The 16584-nt window shown below is 38.1% G+C and overlaps 1 protein-coding gene across 1 annotated transcript in view; it reads left to right on the top strand.

The window, feature by feature from the left end:
- Positions 1-14488, top strand: part of COL4A3 (collagen type IV alpha 3 chain) — a 67443-nt gene extending 52955 nt beyond the window's left edge. Inside the window, exons 36-52 of the mRNA XM_064457766.1 lie at positions 22-111; positions 494-633; positions 1662-1788; positions 2058-2138; positions 3096-3194; positions 4186-4236; positions 5219-5404; positions 5945-6075; positions 6523-6595; positions 8054-8125; positions 8248-8367; positions 9412-9510; positions 10698-10910; positions 11581-11758; positions 12801-12915; positions 13906-14078; positions 14354-14488. Coding sequence (XP_064313836.1) covers positions 22-111; positions 494-633; positions 1662-1788; positions 2058-2138; positions 3096-3194; positions 4186-4236; positions 5219-5404; positions 5945-6075; positions 6523-6595; positions 8054-8125; positions 8248-8367; positions 9412-9510; positions 10698-10910; positions 11581-11758; positions 12801-12915; positions 13906-14078; positions 14354-14438 — 2033 coding nt within the window. The 3' untranslated portion in view covers positions 14439-14488. The remainder of the gene's footprint in view (positions 1-21; positions 112-493; positions 634-1661; positions 1789-2057; positions 2139-3095; positions 3195-4185; positions 4237-5218; positions 5405-5944; positions 6076-6522; positions 6596-8053; positions 8126-8247; positions 8368-9411; positions 9511-10697; positions 10911-11580; positions 11759-12800; positions 12916-13905; positions 14079-14353) is intronic.
- The last annotated feature ends 2096 nt before the right edge of the window (positions 14489-16584 follow it).

Genomic DNA, 16584 nt, shown 5'->3' with positions numbered 1-16584 from the left:
ACTTATTTCTTCATCTTGCAGGTGTCAAAGGATTTATGGGTCTTCCAGGGATTCCCGGAGGACAAGGATTCCCAGGTGTACCAGGAAACAAAGGGGACATGGGAATTCCAGGTCATTTTCTATCAAGCCATATTACAAATTCATAGAGCTGTATAGAAGCATTTGCACAGATCTGGGCAGTTGCTGTAAGCACACTACCCAATACTTAGACTAATTTATTCTTTGCAGTACCTATAAACTCCTCGCCACCCCAGCATTTGCTTGACTGGCAGAATGCAGTTCTCCCTCTCTCTGAATGAAATATAACTTCTTTAATGTACATATTGTTATACATAAGAACCTCTTTTTAATGTGTTTTAGAAATAAAATCACTGGCTGTGTAAATTAATGAAGAATGAATATCTGAATGTACAAGCAGGAGTTTACGAAACATGAAGTGTGGTATACAGTTATTATCCTGTTAAGAATTGTATCAGTATCTGTATTTTTCCAGGTCCGAAGGGGCAGAAGGGATCTCCAGGCTTTCCAGGACCATCAGGTGACCCTGGTCCACTGGGCTATGGTGGCTCTCCAGGTGACAAAGGAGACCCTGGGTACCCATCTGCTGGCCCTCCAGGAGAACCTGGTCCAAAGGTATAAAGGCAATGGAAACATTGTCATGTTAGGCAATAAGCAGAGCCTTTGACTGCAGAAACAGAACATGTAAGCAAGAGCTGCAGAGTTTGCAGAAGGAGGTGACTTGTTAGTGACAAGAAATATGAAAATCCTATTGTGTCATTACTCAGGAGAAATTTTTTTAACTTCATATTTCATTTTTCTCTTAGTGCAAGAATTTCTTATTTGTAAAGATGGAACATCTTGGAAATAACTTTGTTTCTATAAAAGTTGCTAATCCATTAAGAACAAGGACTTGCACTTAAAAAGTCACCAGTAGGAATACTTTTATGTTAAAAAGTACAGAAAAACCTAATTTTAGCAAGTTTTGTAATCTGAAATTGTACTGCTGTTTTTTTTGACAGTCTAGTAATATCGTTACACAAGATGAATTGTTTTTTTTCTTATTACTGAATATAATATATTACTAAGAAAAAACCCAGCATCTAAGTTAGGTCAGTTGTGTACAATTTTATTCAACATATTCTGGTTGTTGAGCAACTGGGAGTGTTTTTACATGAGAGATTATCGGAAATATATGGTTGAGGCTGTAAACTGTACTGTAACTCCTGTAATCTGTCTAAATTATCTGTTTATTTTCTGTGTTAGCTGGGTAGCCACAATGAGATCACTGTTGTGAAAGTCAGTAGGAGTTCAAGGAAATACATGTGTCTCAGTATTTTATATACCTACATATTATGTAAGGAATGTATGTTTGATCAAAAGAGGAGCTGTTAGAATAAAATTGAAGCGAAGCCTGTGTGCCGGTGAAAACATCTAAAGACTGAAGTTGTTTTGTACAGATTAAAGAAAGATCTTTTTTTTTGTTAGCTATGTGTAAAGGATCAGTGCTATTATGAGAAGACTAGTTTACCTTGATGTTTTGTCTGAAAATCATAATGAACCATTTCACCTACTTAATCTTTAAGATTACATACGATTTCTCTATTCAAATATGGAATGTAATGTATTTAGTGTAATGTAATTCTTTACCTGCTGTTTCTCAGGGAGATCCAGGCCCCCCAGGAGTTTTGGGCAGCAAAGGAGAAAAAGGATCCCGAGGTCATCCAGGACATAAAGGAGTACCAGGACCATATGGGATCAGAGGGGAAACTGGAGGTGCAGGAATCCCAGGTATGTTTTGTTTTGGAGGGGTAGTGAGATGTCGACATGCTTCTAGAAGATAATTTCCCAATAAACTACACAGGGTGCCTGTGGGGTGACACATTCATATTCAACTGCTACAAACCTGAATTGCTCCTTTCTAGTCAGTGCAGCCAAGCTAGCTTACATCAGCTGGATATCTTTTGCAGCTGTTCAAAGCAGAAATTATAGCGAAATTCTCAGACTGAGTCTGGATCTAATGATAATGCCTTTTCTCCTTTCCCACACTCTTCTTACAGGGAAGCTTGGACCTCCTGGAGATATTGGTGTTAAAGGGCGGCAGGGCTGCCCTGGACAGCAAGGCATGACAGGCCTTCCTGGTATGGTATATAGCATCTCTCCTGAATCACTGCCCCCTGGTTTGTTATTTTCTTTGTAATGAGGCAGTTGATGATGTTCTGAACTTTTTGGAATTTAACCGATGCAGTTGCAGTCTCTTTTTATGTTAGTTCCAGGGTTTGTTTACCTTTTTCTAGTTCCAGATGAGGTCTTTAACAGCCTGATTTCAGTTCAACTGGGGCAAGAGGTTTTAACTTTGCTTCGCTATTGTAAAGCTTTTTGCCTTTTTTTTTTTTTAATCCAGAGGTCTCAAGGTGTGATATCTACACGATTGTAAGAAAGGCTTGTTCTGCCTCCTAAAAGAGAATAATAGATGAGGAAGAGAGGGAGCAGAGTTGCAGTTGTCTGTTAAAGCAACAGAAAAGACAAACCATTTAAAATACACATAAGGGGGTATGTGTAAATACGCAGCAAAAGAGAAGCATGCAGTGCAGACTATTAAAGTGAGTGCCAGTCACTGTCTTCAAAAAGTTCATTGAATGCTCTTACATTCAGAGATCCTCATCAAAATTATGATGATGTGGTTTTGTAGACTTTAGTGAACTTGCACTGACTTACCAGCAGAGTTAGCGAAGATCAGAATCTACTCCCTGTTTAGAGAAACCCTGAATTTGCAATAAAGCCAGGGAGAGAAACCACGCTGCCTGTAAGGATTCCCACTAGCATGGGTTAAATCAAAGGCAGGGTCCTAAAATGTCTTCGAAAGACAGGAAGTTATTGCCGGTGAAAATAGTGGGGGTGTTAAATCCACTGAGGTCCAGTGAGCTCGATAAAAATTACATGCTGCTGTTTACAGATGTTTACATACCAACACAATTACATCTATCTTTGAAGTAGCTTAACTAATTATATTTTAATAAAGGGGACTTATATCTTTTGCCTTTTAAATGAAAAATAATAGAAGTGAAGATGATATTGTGGTCCATTATAATTTGCAGGTGTTGTTGGAGACCCTGGAGAAAATGGACTTGTTGGTGAAAGAGGTAACCAAGGTCAGGATGGTATGCCTGGTCCCCCAGGAGTAAAGGGAGAACCAGGTAACACCAATGAAATATTTTCATTCTATTTTAGAATTGTTTTTTTTTCCCTAGTTAAACTGACAGGATTATTTGGGAAGGATTAATAAGGACCTTCTGTGGAGCCAAAGATAAGTTTCTAAGTAGAAGGTTTTTCATTTCTACATAATTCACAGGTTTTTCTATGTAACAATTGTAAATGCTGTTAACAACCCAAATGCATACGTCACTGCTCTATTATACATGTGATTTGTCATTACTTCCCCTAAAAATGTTAATGTCTGCAAGAGTCAAAGTATAGCTGTTAACTGTTTTTATGTGTTTAATCTCAAAGAGATGAAAAGAACCAAAATACTTTTAAGGGAGTCTCCTCTCTTATGTGGAAATAAGAAAACGAATCACAGTGTTTACTTACATGAATAGTGAAGGTTTTCATGACCTGACCCTTGGATTGTAAATCTTTCTTTTAAATGTCACTCAAGATGTGATCAAGGTCCACAGATAGATTTAGTCTTCCACTGAACTCTGACGGAAAGTGTTTTCATACTTCACAGTGGAAACATTTCATTGCATATTAATATAAACAGGATACTGAGAAGGCATTCATAGTATTTACTAAGTTTTTTCATATTAAGTTTGAAGTAATCACTATTAACATATTTTCTTTTTTAGGTATTTACATTTCTTCCTTTATTTTTCTTAGTAAGAAACTTAAATGCACATTTTCTTCTGTTTTTTTCCTCTGAAAAAAAGACAAAGCTTCATTAATATAGAATGTACCTCAGATGTGATTGATCAATAAGAGTTCCTACTATAAAGAAAAACTTAAAAATTTAACTTGTATTTCTGGATAGAAGAAATGGAAATAACCAATAAATTATATTTTACATATAACTAAAATCTACATTTTGATTCAGTGAATTGTGAAGAAATTTATGAAATATTAGACATCTATGATGTTTTCTAACAATTATTCGGGACTTTGAGTATAACATTACCTAATATTTAATAGGAGCACCAGGGAGAGGAATCCCTGGCCTTCGAGGTATTCCTGGTCATAGAGGTGAGTTGTCTTTTCAGAAAGCAAAAGCTTAATTTTTAAATACCAGAATCATCATCTTCATCTTTTGCCTCATGCTTTTGGAGGCTTGAAAAGGCACTAAAAGTGCCAGAGGAAATCAAGAGTGATTCTGTGCTTTTGATCAATGATTTTGTGATATATATTAAATGTCAAGAGTTCTTGCTGGTAAAGACTATTGTAAAAGGGAAATGAAGAAGCTAACTTCTGTGGTTTTGTGAAGGTGATAGACACACTCTAGAGCTTTTGAAATTTCATTTTGGTACGTAATTAGATTAACAGGGTATGTTCTAATGAAAACATGATGCTGCTGAATACTAAGCATACTTTAAGAAAGCTACAGTGATTGCATTTTAATTTTATCTCCCCTTTTATATTGATGAACAGTTGACTGAGGGGACTCTTCCCATTTTTTGGCCTTTGCATTGTATTTCTAGTACTGGTAGAAATCTTTTAATTTGCTTTACTTTAAAAAAAAAATTCTCTCTTCATACGCTTCATATATAGATCATGCACTGTAAGATCAACCTTAGAACAATACCCTTCTGGAGTTGTCTTTTATTTTACTGTACTCATATTGATGCTTTTAGCTGGAATATAGTTCAAAATTATTTGCCAGTTCTCATGTTCAAAGAAGCATTTCTTCTACTCATGCATCAAGAAATAGGGATGCTCTGGTCATTCTACCCTCCCCTCAAGTTTATTCCTTTGTGTGAGCAATCTCTGAAGTGGAGGCGGTTGGGTGGGATTTTTTTTGAGGGGGTTTGTTTGGGGTTTTTGGTTTTTCTTTTTTGGTGATCCCTGTCTTCTCACAACTGTTTTGCTCTACAGTAGCAAGGGAACTCTCCATACTGAAAACAAAGGCTGAATTCCACCTTTGCGGTATTGTAAATGCACATATTCTGTGTAGTCACATCATGCTACTGTCTTGACAGCTCTCCCCACATGTAATACTTACACTTTGCAGGAATCAAAGGGGACATGGGACTGCCTGGTTTCCCTGGGCCACCAGGTATGAAAGGTCATCAGGGTGATCAAGGACCCATTGGACCTCCTGGCTTAGTAGGGTTACCTGGATTTCAAGGTGCAACAGGCATGGCAATTATTGGCCAGAAAGGGAACAGAGGTGTTGCTGGTGCAGATGGAAGACCAGGTGTGTTGTTATAACTCCTTATTTATCTGAAATGATATACTGATATTTGAAAGCAAAATTCAGCCTGTCCAGAACTCAGGGTTGAAAGGGGCCCTAAGAAAACTTCATAATTAAGCAGGTAGCTGCTTTACCAGTTAATGCAGTGTTACTATTGCAAACACCGTGATGGTCTATGCAGTATGATGTAAAATAAAATAATGCTAAGCTTTGCGGCCCACTTAATTGCATTATTTTGCTTTCTTCCCATGTGGTTTAAAGAAGTGAGATAGCATGACTGTGATTACAGGCATAACTACAACTGGAGGATATTCAGAAAACTGTAGTGCTATAGAGTACTGCAAGAACTCAGCTCTGATCTCAGACTAAATTAGCAGGCTGGGAAAAATAGGTTGATTTTTATAGAAATGAGTGCATTTCCTTGGGAATCACTGGGGTGGTAAACATGAGCACCACTACAGAGTCATTGAATGTTGTACTGAATTGTATGTATGTGAAATGTTGTTGGCTATACTCTTCACTTACTATGATGTTTCTGTACAGGTGCTCCCGGTTTTCCAGGGCCTCCTGGTCTTCCTACTCCCAGCATGAAAGGAAGCAAAGGTGTTAAGGGAGCAGATGGCATACCAGGGCCAACAGGCCCAGCCGGTGACATTGGTCCTCCTGGTCCAAAAGTCAGTGAAAGGAACATTGCTTGTTTCTTACTCCATTGCTAATTTTGCTCTTACCATGAAAATAACACCCAGGACAATTTTAAAAAAAAAAACGAAAACAACAAAACCAAAACAACAAACCAAAACAGCCCCACATCCTCCCCAAAACTCCTTGTCATAGAGGAAAGACACTAAAATGGATATGAAAAGCAGTTTTTATGGACTTAAGGGGACTAAAAAGAAATTATTGTGAATTTCTGGCATGTCATTTCCTTGTCTGTTCTGTATTACAAAATAATATTAACAATGATATAACTATTTCTAATAAGTTCACAAATGGAGCAGATAATTCTAGTTGTAGCATGTTCTGGGAACATAACACTTTGAATATTCTGGACAAAAAGAAAATGTACCTCATAGCCTGCAGATGCTGCTTCCTGTTTATTACTGGTGTTATCTGATTTGCAGGGAATAGAAGGTCGATCAGGTTATCCTGGTGCCAGAGGGGACCCTGGATTTCTTGGATTCCCAGGTGTAAAAGGTATTAATATATTTATTACATACATGCCTGTGAACCAAATACGATCACTTACATTTGCGTTATAATAGTATGTGTGTAATATTACCAGATGTGGTCCTACAGACGTGGGGCTTTTCCATCAAGAGCAGAGTTTAGATCAGCTATAAATGAAAGTGTTCACTAAGAGAGCATTTTCCTTGAGTCAGGTGCTATGGGTGTGCCCAAACTGATGTTAAAGTGAGGAGGGGCTGAAACTTCAATGGCTTCCATTCCTGGCAAATTCAAAATAAGTTTGTCCTTAGTGGCTAATAATGTGTAAGGACTTTAGGACTGAGTCTGCTAATTAGAAATACCACACCACTGCTAGATGATGTGAATTTTTGGCAGCCTCTTAGCTATAGAACTCAAGAGCATTTAATAATAATTAAAACACAGAGCACTGGGTCCTCTGTTTGCCGTAACAATAGTCCCAATTACAATCTAATTTATCAGTTTGTCAACAGATAAATTGTTAAATATATTGGCTTTATTAATTTCACAGAATCACAGAATCAGATTGGAAGGGACCTCAGGGATCATCTAGTCCAACCTTTCTAGGAAGAGCAGAGTCTAAACAAGATGGCCCAGCACCCTGTCCAGACTCTGCTCATATTCCTGAGGGTTAGTTGGATCAGTAACTGGCTAAAAATCTTTTTAATTTAGACATTTTTTCTAATGATTTAAATCTGATACAGGTCTGTATTACTCCAATATTCTAATTTTTCAATTACATGACTTACAATGACACAAAATTTTCATTAGCTGTTTAACCTACTGGTTTTTGTTCCATGCTAATTTTTGTGCATTTTAAATTTGTTCTAATTTGCAAAGTCACCGTACAGACAGTAATTATACTTTCTTAAGCAAAAGCTCTCATTTTATGGCATATTCAGTCAAATCTCCTGACTGGATCAAAATACTTTTTTTTTTCTTTTAAATTTCCAGCAGAGTGGAGTGTAATATGGATGTAACCTCATATTTTGCACAGTGAAAAGAATTGCTTATTAAGTTTCAAACACTTGAAAAACCATACAACTCTCCTAACAGCCATCAGCATAACTGACAGTAGTGTTTAAAGGGAGTTGAACTGCACAGCATCACTGAAAGCAGCACTTGACCTGCAAACTCAGTGACAAAAGAGCATGAGATAAAAAGGACATAGTCTAAAGCTGAGATTTTTAAAGCCAGGTTTATGGACCAGCCATTATATGAAGATAGGCATGGAAGCATCTTCTGATAAATTGACTGCACTTGGCCTATAAATTATACAGTAACAGCAGAGATGTATAAATCTGATTTTGCATTTCAGATGAGTCTACAGGCTATGTTACTCTTTGGGAAGGTTACATGGATTATGCAGGACTCTTAAACAAGCCTCTGAAACTTTGACAGTTGTTTTGACATTTCAAACCAGACAAATATATCCCTGATCTTTCTTAGGAGAAAAGGGTAACCGAGGACCCCCTGGACCACAAGGTGCAGAAGGGCCAAGGGGACCAAAAGGCCAGCGTGGTAACCAACCCTTCTCATTCTAATACCAGCTGACTTAGGTTGATTTGTTTGTTTTGTTTTGTAGTTTGTTTGCTTTCCTCTAATAGAAAGCAATAGCTCTTTTGTTATATTTATGCTGCTAGGTCCACGTGGAGTCTCTGGGAGAGTATTCTCCATCCCAGGACGCAAGGGTCCTGCTGGACTGCCAGGAGTCCCAGGAACACCAGGCGATGAAGGAGTTCAAGGGATTCCTGGACTACAAGGTGCTTTATATTTTTATCTCTGTACATGTTTGTGTGTGCTGCTTAGTGGAACATTTTGGTTTGGTCAGAAAACATGTCTGCATAGAAAATTGACATGTTTTTAAAAATACTTCTCCATATTTAAAAATAGCTCTTTGTACCTTGTTAACAACTTTGTATTTATAACCTGTCCCATTCCATCTTGCCCTACACTCCTCCCAGTCAGTGAGTAAGTTTCTCCCTGAAATAAGCCTAAGCAAAATAATGGAATAAGAAGTAAACTTGCACCATTTTCATACAACCAGAACCATGCTCAGCATGTTTATAATTTCTGGGGGAAATTACCACAAGGAATAGAAGTACTCTAAATGTGCTGCAAAGCGATTGTGTCTGTCATAGTCTGGGGGTGGGAAGGGAAAGGAGAGGCTGGCTACTTCTCCATTGGCACTAGAAGTGAAGCCTGCCGTGGCTGTGAGGAACGGGGAAGCAAGGAGCAGGTAGGATGAGGTGGATGTGCAGTGGGTACTTGGCCACTCTTCTCAATACCACAGCTTTCCACCCCAAGAAAGGAGCTCCTCAGGGATGCAGGCTTGCCAGAAGGCATGCCCCACTCAGGAATGACAGTTGCCTCCGGCATAACAAAGTAGTCACTAAAGAATGGTTCTTTTACACTTCCCTTAAAGTTGTTTTACAGAGGAGCTGCATTATTTATAGGATTACAAACACTGACCAAGATGATTATGGCCTGTTACTGCATTTTTAAAAATATTTCCATTGTATGACACGTGCTAAGCAAATAGCTTTTTCTTTTTGGTTTCTGTGAGCATTCTTATGAGAATATTATTTTTCTGCAATTCATTCAATATTACCTTGTGATCTTCCTGATAGGAAATACAGTGACAGTAACACTACAGACAGTCTCAAAACTTAGTAAATTCATGCTGATGTTTTTATTCTAATGCAGCTACATTTACATAAGGATTTTAACTTTATTCATTAACAGTTATTAAAATCTAGAATAACTACTGCTATATGAGTCTGTTTTTTTTCTTGATTATAATTTAGGACCTAAAGGAGTAAAAGGCCTACCAGGAAGTTTTGGTCATCCAGGTCAACCAGGACCGCCTGGTCCAAAAGGAGACAGGGGATTTCCGGGACAAAGAGGTACAGGGAAGCAGACATCTCTGACTGCTGCTACTACTGAATTTACAAATAAACTTTATTCCTGATTTCTGTAAATCCTTCCTCTTGCATGTATTGATATTTTGTAACATTTACAGTAGCTTTAGGAAGGACTGCAAGCACATGTAAGCACATTCTAGCTTTTACACATGCATGTTCACAACTGAAATAATAATTTAAAAAAATATGCCTTGACTGTGCTCCTCTGTTATTAATCATGTTTATTTATCCACCTGAAATCCCTAGGTATCAGCGTACCTTTATGACATCAAAATAGAACTAAATATATTCATTTAGTCACCATAAAATGATTTTACTTTACCACTTTTTTTGTAAAAAATGACCATGGTTCTTCAAAATACCTCCTTATTCCATTAAACTATGCAATGTAAAGCTACCTGAGCTAGGTCTGAAGGGAGTTAATGCAACTAGCAACAAATACCATGAGTTTTCAAGTTGTTTCTTTGTTGTGGTTTAACTCCAGCCAGCAACTAAGCCCCACACAGTCACTCACTCCCCACTGGTGGGATGGGGGAGAGAATCAGAAGAGTAAAAGTGAGGAAACTCATGGTTTGAGACAAAGACAGTTTAATAGGTAAAGCAAAAGGTATGTGCACACCAGCAAAGCAGAACAAGGAATTCATTCACTGCCTCCCATGGGCAGGCAGGTGTTCAGCCATCTCCAGGAAAGCAGGGCTCCATCATGCTCAGTGGTTATTTGGGAAGACAAATGTTTTCATTCCAAATGTCCGCCCCCTTCCTTCTTCTTCCCCTAGCTCTGTATGCTGAGCATGACACCATATGGTGTGGGACATCCCTTTGGTTAGTTGGGGTCAGCTGTCCCAGCTGTGTCCCCTCCCAGCCCCGTGTGCACCCCCAGCCCCTCGCTGGTGGGGTGGGTGAGAGGTAGAAAAGGCCTTGACTCTGTATAAGCCCTGCTCGGCTGGAACTAAAACATTACTGTGTTATCAGTGCTGTTTCCAGCACAAATCCAAAACAAAGCCCCATACTAGCTACTGTGAAGAAAAGTAACTCTACCCCAGTCAAAACCAGTACAATTTTCTTATTGATAATTTTTTGTTAGTTTTCAAGTGGTTCTGCTAATTTAAATGAAGTAAAAGTTCAAATAAAAGTATAAGGTTGCAGTCATATTTCTTTTCTCTCCACAGGACAACCTGGACTGATTGGCTTTCCAGGTCTACAGGGGTTACCTGGATCACCAGGTGCTACTATTGCTGGTCCAACAACAAGAGGGTTTATCTTTACCCGGCATAGCCAATCAACAAAGATTCCTTCATGCCCACATGGGACATCACAGATCTATGTTGGCTATTCACTGCTTTTTGTACAAGGAAATGAACGAGCACATGGACAAGATCTTGGTACTGTATTGGTAAAAATTTTCAGATCATTTTCTTTAGAGTCCAGTAATGCTAAGCTGTCATGAAACCAAACTCACAGTACGTGTCTAAGACGAACACTGGTTTCAAGCATCAGTCTCCAGAGTGGTCTCTGCTGCTCTGAGGCAATTCAGGAACCGTGGCTTGAAAGACACCTTTCTTTCCTGCGCTCCTATATTCCCTTTTTGCTATCCCTAGACATTTTGAGGAAGAATTCAGTTACTTGTGGGTCAATGTTTAGTATAAATGTTCACAAGATCTGCACAGGTCTGACAGTAACAACACAGGCTCTGAAAGACAATCTTGCTTTTCTGGAGACCAAATGGGATGTTTTAGGGTGTCAAAAATGGCACCAGAAGCTTCTGTTTAAGCAGCTGAATCCCTGCCACTATGTCAGGGACAGATTCCATTCAAGAAGATATTACTGCTTTAACAGATTTTGTCCTTATCCCTTATTTTTACATAAATATATTTATATATACCATAAGCATTTTGCTTTCAGATAATTGCACTGTACAGACAATTCTTGTTATAGTTACTGTTTTACTTCTTACTGTAGTGGATTGCATGCCATCATTTGCAGCTTCTGTTCATTCACTGCACTAAATGTAAATTCCTATCCGTCACAAACCTCTCCTCTTTTGTCATTTAGGAACAGCTGGTAGTTGCTTGCAGAGATTTACTACCATGCCATTCTTATTCTGTAACACCAATGATGTCTGTAGTTTTGCTTCTCGCAATGACTATTCCTACTGGCTGTCAGCTGCAGCAGTAATGCCAGTAGACATGGAACCAATTTCTGGCAGGGCCCTAGAGTCCCATATAAGCAGGTAAGAGTATAAGAATTTTAGCTTTTCTGGCCTGGAACTATAAAGACTTCATAAACTCTTTTGAACGGCAAATCTTAGGCAAAGGCCTGTCTATCTCAGCCAGTACAAGCACTGTTTTTAACCACCTGATTTTTGATTACTCACCTGAATATGTTAGATATTCAGTGATATACTCTAAGAAAAGTTAGATTAAAGCTAGGGTCCCACCACAGGGCTTAATCGGCATAGATGACTTGAGAAGATGGCACACGATCCTACTGATTGTGGTGATGTTTTTTTAAAAACCTATTGTTGAGTATATTGGAGGCAGACTTAAATTAAATAAAGACGGCTTCATTATTTGGAATCAAGTTCCGCTTTCAATTATGTGTGATACGTTTACTGTAGTTGGTGAAGAACATTGTAAGTTGGGGCTGAAGGTTCTCTGCTATGAAACACTGTTGTTGCAAATGTGGCCTTTTCTAGTTGCTTTAGAACAGCTGAGATGGATGAAGAGCATCTTAATAGGAAAAGCTCTAAAAGCAGGAAAGACCAAGAGAAGCAAAATCAAAGATGGGAAGGCAAGCTTTGCGCTCTGTCTTCTAGCCTGCCGTACCCAGTTGTTGCAATCTAGTAGCTCTGCTTCATAGTTTCTTTGTTTAGGAAATAAAGTTTACTTTTTCTAATCTTAGCAAATAAAGGCACAGGACTTTGATCTAAACCATAACAACATAAAGTAGTGATCACATGAAGAGGTAAAATTGAGCTTGTCCCTTCAGTAAAGGCAAAATTAGGAAGCTCAAATGTCCCAGGACTAATTCCCATATTACACCAATTTTTGTCTGGCGTTACTAGTAGAGGTTTCAAAGCATTTGTAAAACAAGGTATTTGGGTTACCTTCAGTTTATTTATCTCCTCATGAAACAGTGAAAACCTATGTGAGTCGTAACATTTATAGTAAGCCCCGACATTAGGTAGGTACTATCCTAGAAAATAGAATTTTTGTCTGCTCTCTTGTTTTCCCTCATATCTGCACTGAATGCATGTGCATTTCTTCTTATAGGTGTGTTGTCTGTGAAGGGGCTGCAATGGTAATAGCCGTTCACAGCCAAACAACTGTAGTTCCTGCATGTCCAGAAGGCTGGATATCTCTCTGGAAGGGTTTTTCTTTTGTTATGGTAAGGATATAAACACTTGTATTATTAATTCTGTGTCCTCTGAATTTCATTGGTGTTCATCTGCTCATACCTCATTTGCTAATTAATAATTGTTATATTCTGGTTTTTTTTCCATTGCCAAGAAGCAGACAATAACTCTATTAACTCTAATTCAATGCCAGAAGCATTGATCTGTCTGCAAAAATAAGTGGCAAAGGGAAAGTGACAAAGTGGAAAAGTGGAAAAGGGGTAAGGATGGAGGGACAACCACAGGATTTTAGTCTGACAAAAATAACTGCATGCTCTCATTTTCATGTGTCATGCTAGGATGAAACAGGTTTGGGGAGTGGAGTGGTTAAACCTGTCCTGGACACAAATACACCTCTCCTGGGATTTGGCTCTTAATAGTAGCAGGAGTAATAATAACAACAACAACAATAATAATAATCTTGGAAAAGAATGAGAGCATTTTTGCAGCATCTGGTTAAAATCACTTGCTTGTTTCCAACATCAGCAATTCTAAATGGTATCTTCTAGTCAATTTTCTACTGTCATATATTATTTTAGAGCTACTTCTACAACCACTTACCAATATTGGAGAAGGAAAATGCCGCCTTTGCCTTTTGTGTTTGGAGAAGCAATCAATGCAACAGAAGATGTGAACACATACAAGATAGGGGATTTGGCTTATTTGTAGTTCAGTTACTTTAGTCTTCAACTGGACAGAAACCAGCTGCTTTCTAGTCTTGCTACTGGTTACAGTTTCATGCCTTTTCATGGAGCAGAAAAAGGCCTGGGCAGGGAGTTAAGAAATGCCATAACTGTGCTTGAATTTTCAGAAAGGTTCTGTGCTTCATTAGAAGTCTGATAAAACTAATCTGTATTCATTTTGTTTTGTCCAAGATATACCCAGAACATATGGTATATTTTAGAAGGAGATTTTTCTTTTGTCTGCAGTTTACTAAAGGCTGATGGACAAGTTCTCATTAAAAAATGTATTGGTGGTTACAGTATACAAGTGCCGGCTCAGAAGCTTCTGGCCAAGCATTGGCCTCTCCTGGATCTTGTTTGGAAGAATTTCGAGCTATCCCATTCATAGAGTGCCATGGCAGGGGGACGTGCAACTACTACACAAATTCCTACAGCTTCTGGTTGGCATCATTGAATCCAAGAAGAATGTTCAGGTAAACTGTACTTCCCTGCATCCACACGCATCGTGTCCATGCTGCAAGTGCCCAAAGCGACAATAACTGCTTGCAGAGCATACGGGGGCTGCCCTAGTGATTCCCCTCCATTTAGACATCCCCCTTCATGAGGTTTGGGGTCATTCTGTAACACAAAAGTGCCTTGAGTGAGCCAAGGATTTCAATGTTGTTGTCAATAATTCCATATCCAAAATTTCATCATCTCTCCCTGTTTTTTTAAAGAAAAATGCAAATGTTTGTTTTCTTTCTTTTAGGAAACCTGTGCCACAGACTTTGAAAGCAGGAGAACTAGAAAATATCATCAGCCGTTGTCAGGTCTGCATGAAGAGACCAGTCTAAACAGTGGCCACTCTTGATGGAACATTAAACTCTGCTTTTATTACAAAAAATTGCCTAACTCTGAAGAGCTATAATTTATTGATGTCCAACTGCATCTGGAAAGAAAATCATAAATGGCCAGTGCAGCACTGTGGTGAGGTAGAGCAACAGTTTGACTTTTGTCTTTGGCAAATAGCAAAGCACTTTGCTGGAGAAAGCTTGTAATGGCAGTCTGCAGGGACTTCTGCTGAATGATGTCACTTCTAAGCTGCATCTTCATGATAAAACTATGGCATCATCAGATCTTTAATGAAAGATGTTAATGCTGCCTTGTGTCGTGTGCTTTTCAAACCGCAGGACAAACTAAATTATCTAATGTCAGCTTACATATATATGTTAGGTTCAAAATGGATATAAATTAGGCTAAAATCTGGCACTTGGGAGAGATAGGGTTCAATAAGAAATATTTTCAGTGCACATTTAAATATCATTATTTATTTAGGGTTGTTTTGCTTTGGTTTTCTTGTCTGATAAACAAGTATCTCCCCAGTTACCTCACCCTTCCTCTGGCTGGCAAACAGGAATAGAGTCATTTTTGTATCACTGAATAGTGATGGTTCTTGACTAGCCAGACAGGGAGCCGCGCCATGCGCTGGGCAGGCAGCACAGTGGTGACATGCACTAGCTGTGCTCTCCAGAGTGACTGCAGCTAAGGGCTGGCTAATTGGAAGTGTATTGTTACATTCCATGGCTTTTGATACAGATCATGAGATCTTTTAAATTCTTCAAACATTGACAGTATTGGGCCTCTATTATGATCACATGCTTTTGTCTCTACTGAAGAACTATTTAGCATATCATAATTTGGGATTTTGATGGAATTAACAATTACTGCATGGCTCAAGGGCTCCCATGGCATTATCAGGTTATCACATGCCCATCAGGATGTGATCTCTATTTTATTCATAATAGAAAACAAAATATATAATATTCACATTTTATAATAGTCCATTTAAAAATATTTATCACAAATTATATTCTGTATTTAAATATTTGTCACACATTTCTGCAAATGAAACTATTTAATCCATCCAGTTAAATGCACATGTCCAAAATTTAAAAAGACTGATATTTAAATTGTACCATCTGAGCACTGACTTATACAAGAGAATCCAACTGTAAATGAATTTAAATACTTGAAAAGCACCTTCATTTACTCATATAACTTATATAAAATTGTAGCTCTGAGCGTTTTTTAAATATTTGTTACATTGCACTTGTAAGATTATTTAAAATTAACAAAGTTAACATTTAAAATGTTAATATTTTTAATACTTGCATAATCTTTCAGAATTCCGGTATTTAGTGTTATAGAAAAAGCCTAATTCATCTGAATAGTTCTGTAAATGCATCATTTTAAATGTAGGGTCTAGCAATTTATTGAAAAAAAAAAAAAAGATTTCTCATTTAGATCTTTTTTAAGCCAGTGAAATTTTATATTTTTTCTGTTAAAATATTTGCACTGTGTTTGTCTGACTGAATTTTCAGTGTTAACCTAATGCAGAAAAAGTTTCATCTGTGTTTCATGCCAGTATCTTCCAATGGAGCTGTGAAGATAGCGTTTACATGAACTGAATGGATATTTTAAAATTAGTGTTTGCTTGAACAGTCATAGTACTTCTGTTTGCAAGGTGTAATTGTGATTTTGCAGGCTTTTATGAAGAATGTCTTTGCAGATGCACTACTGATAAGGTATTAATGTCGAGCTAATATTTAGTCTTCCATTAGAACCAGGTTTGGGGATGGGGACTGTTCTCTTTAAAACAATCATATACTAGGTTTTTCCATAAACTCTGAAGTGTGCTTTAAATTCTCAAAGATAAAATCCACACCCATTGCTTGTTAGGCTGTTGGGGTTTTTGTTGTTGGGGTTTTTTGTTGTTGTTGTTGTTGGGTTTTTTTGTTGGTGTGGTTTTTTTTGTTAGTTTGGTTTGTTGTTTTGTGTTGGCTCCCCTGCGCCCCCCCCCCATTAAGGCTCCTTACAGTCACCCAAAGGCATTGCATCCTGTATACAGTTGATGACTGTGGAGACCCTCATGTAAAATTGCTAGTAAAATGCAGAATATAAGTATCAGAGGTTGAAGTCTGCTGGAAATGGTCAGCAGAC

Source organism: Phalacrocorax carbo, chromosome 7, assembly GCF_963921805.1.
Source record: "Phalacrocorax carbo chromosome 7, bPhaCar2.1, whole genome shotgun sequence".
Classification (NCBI taxonomy): Eukaryota; Metazoa; Chordata; class Aves; order Suliformes; family Phalacrocoracidae; genus Phalacrocorax; species Phalacrocorax carbo.
Note: the sequence above shows the minus strand (reverse complement) of the source record. Positions and strands in the feature narration are given on the sequence as shown.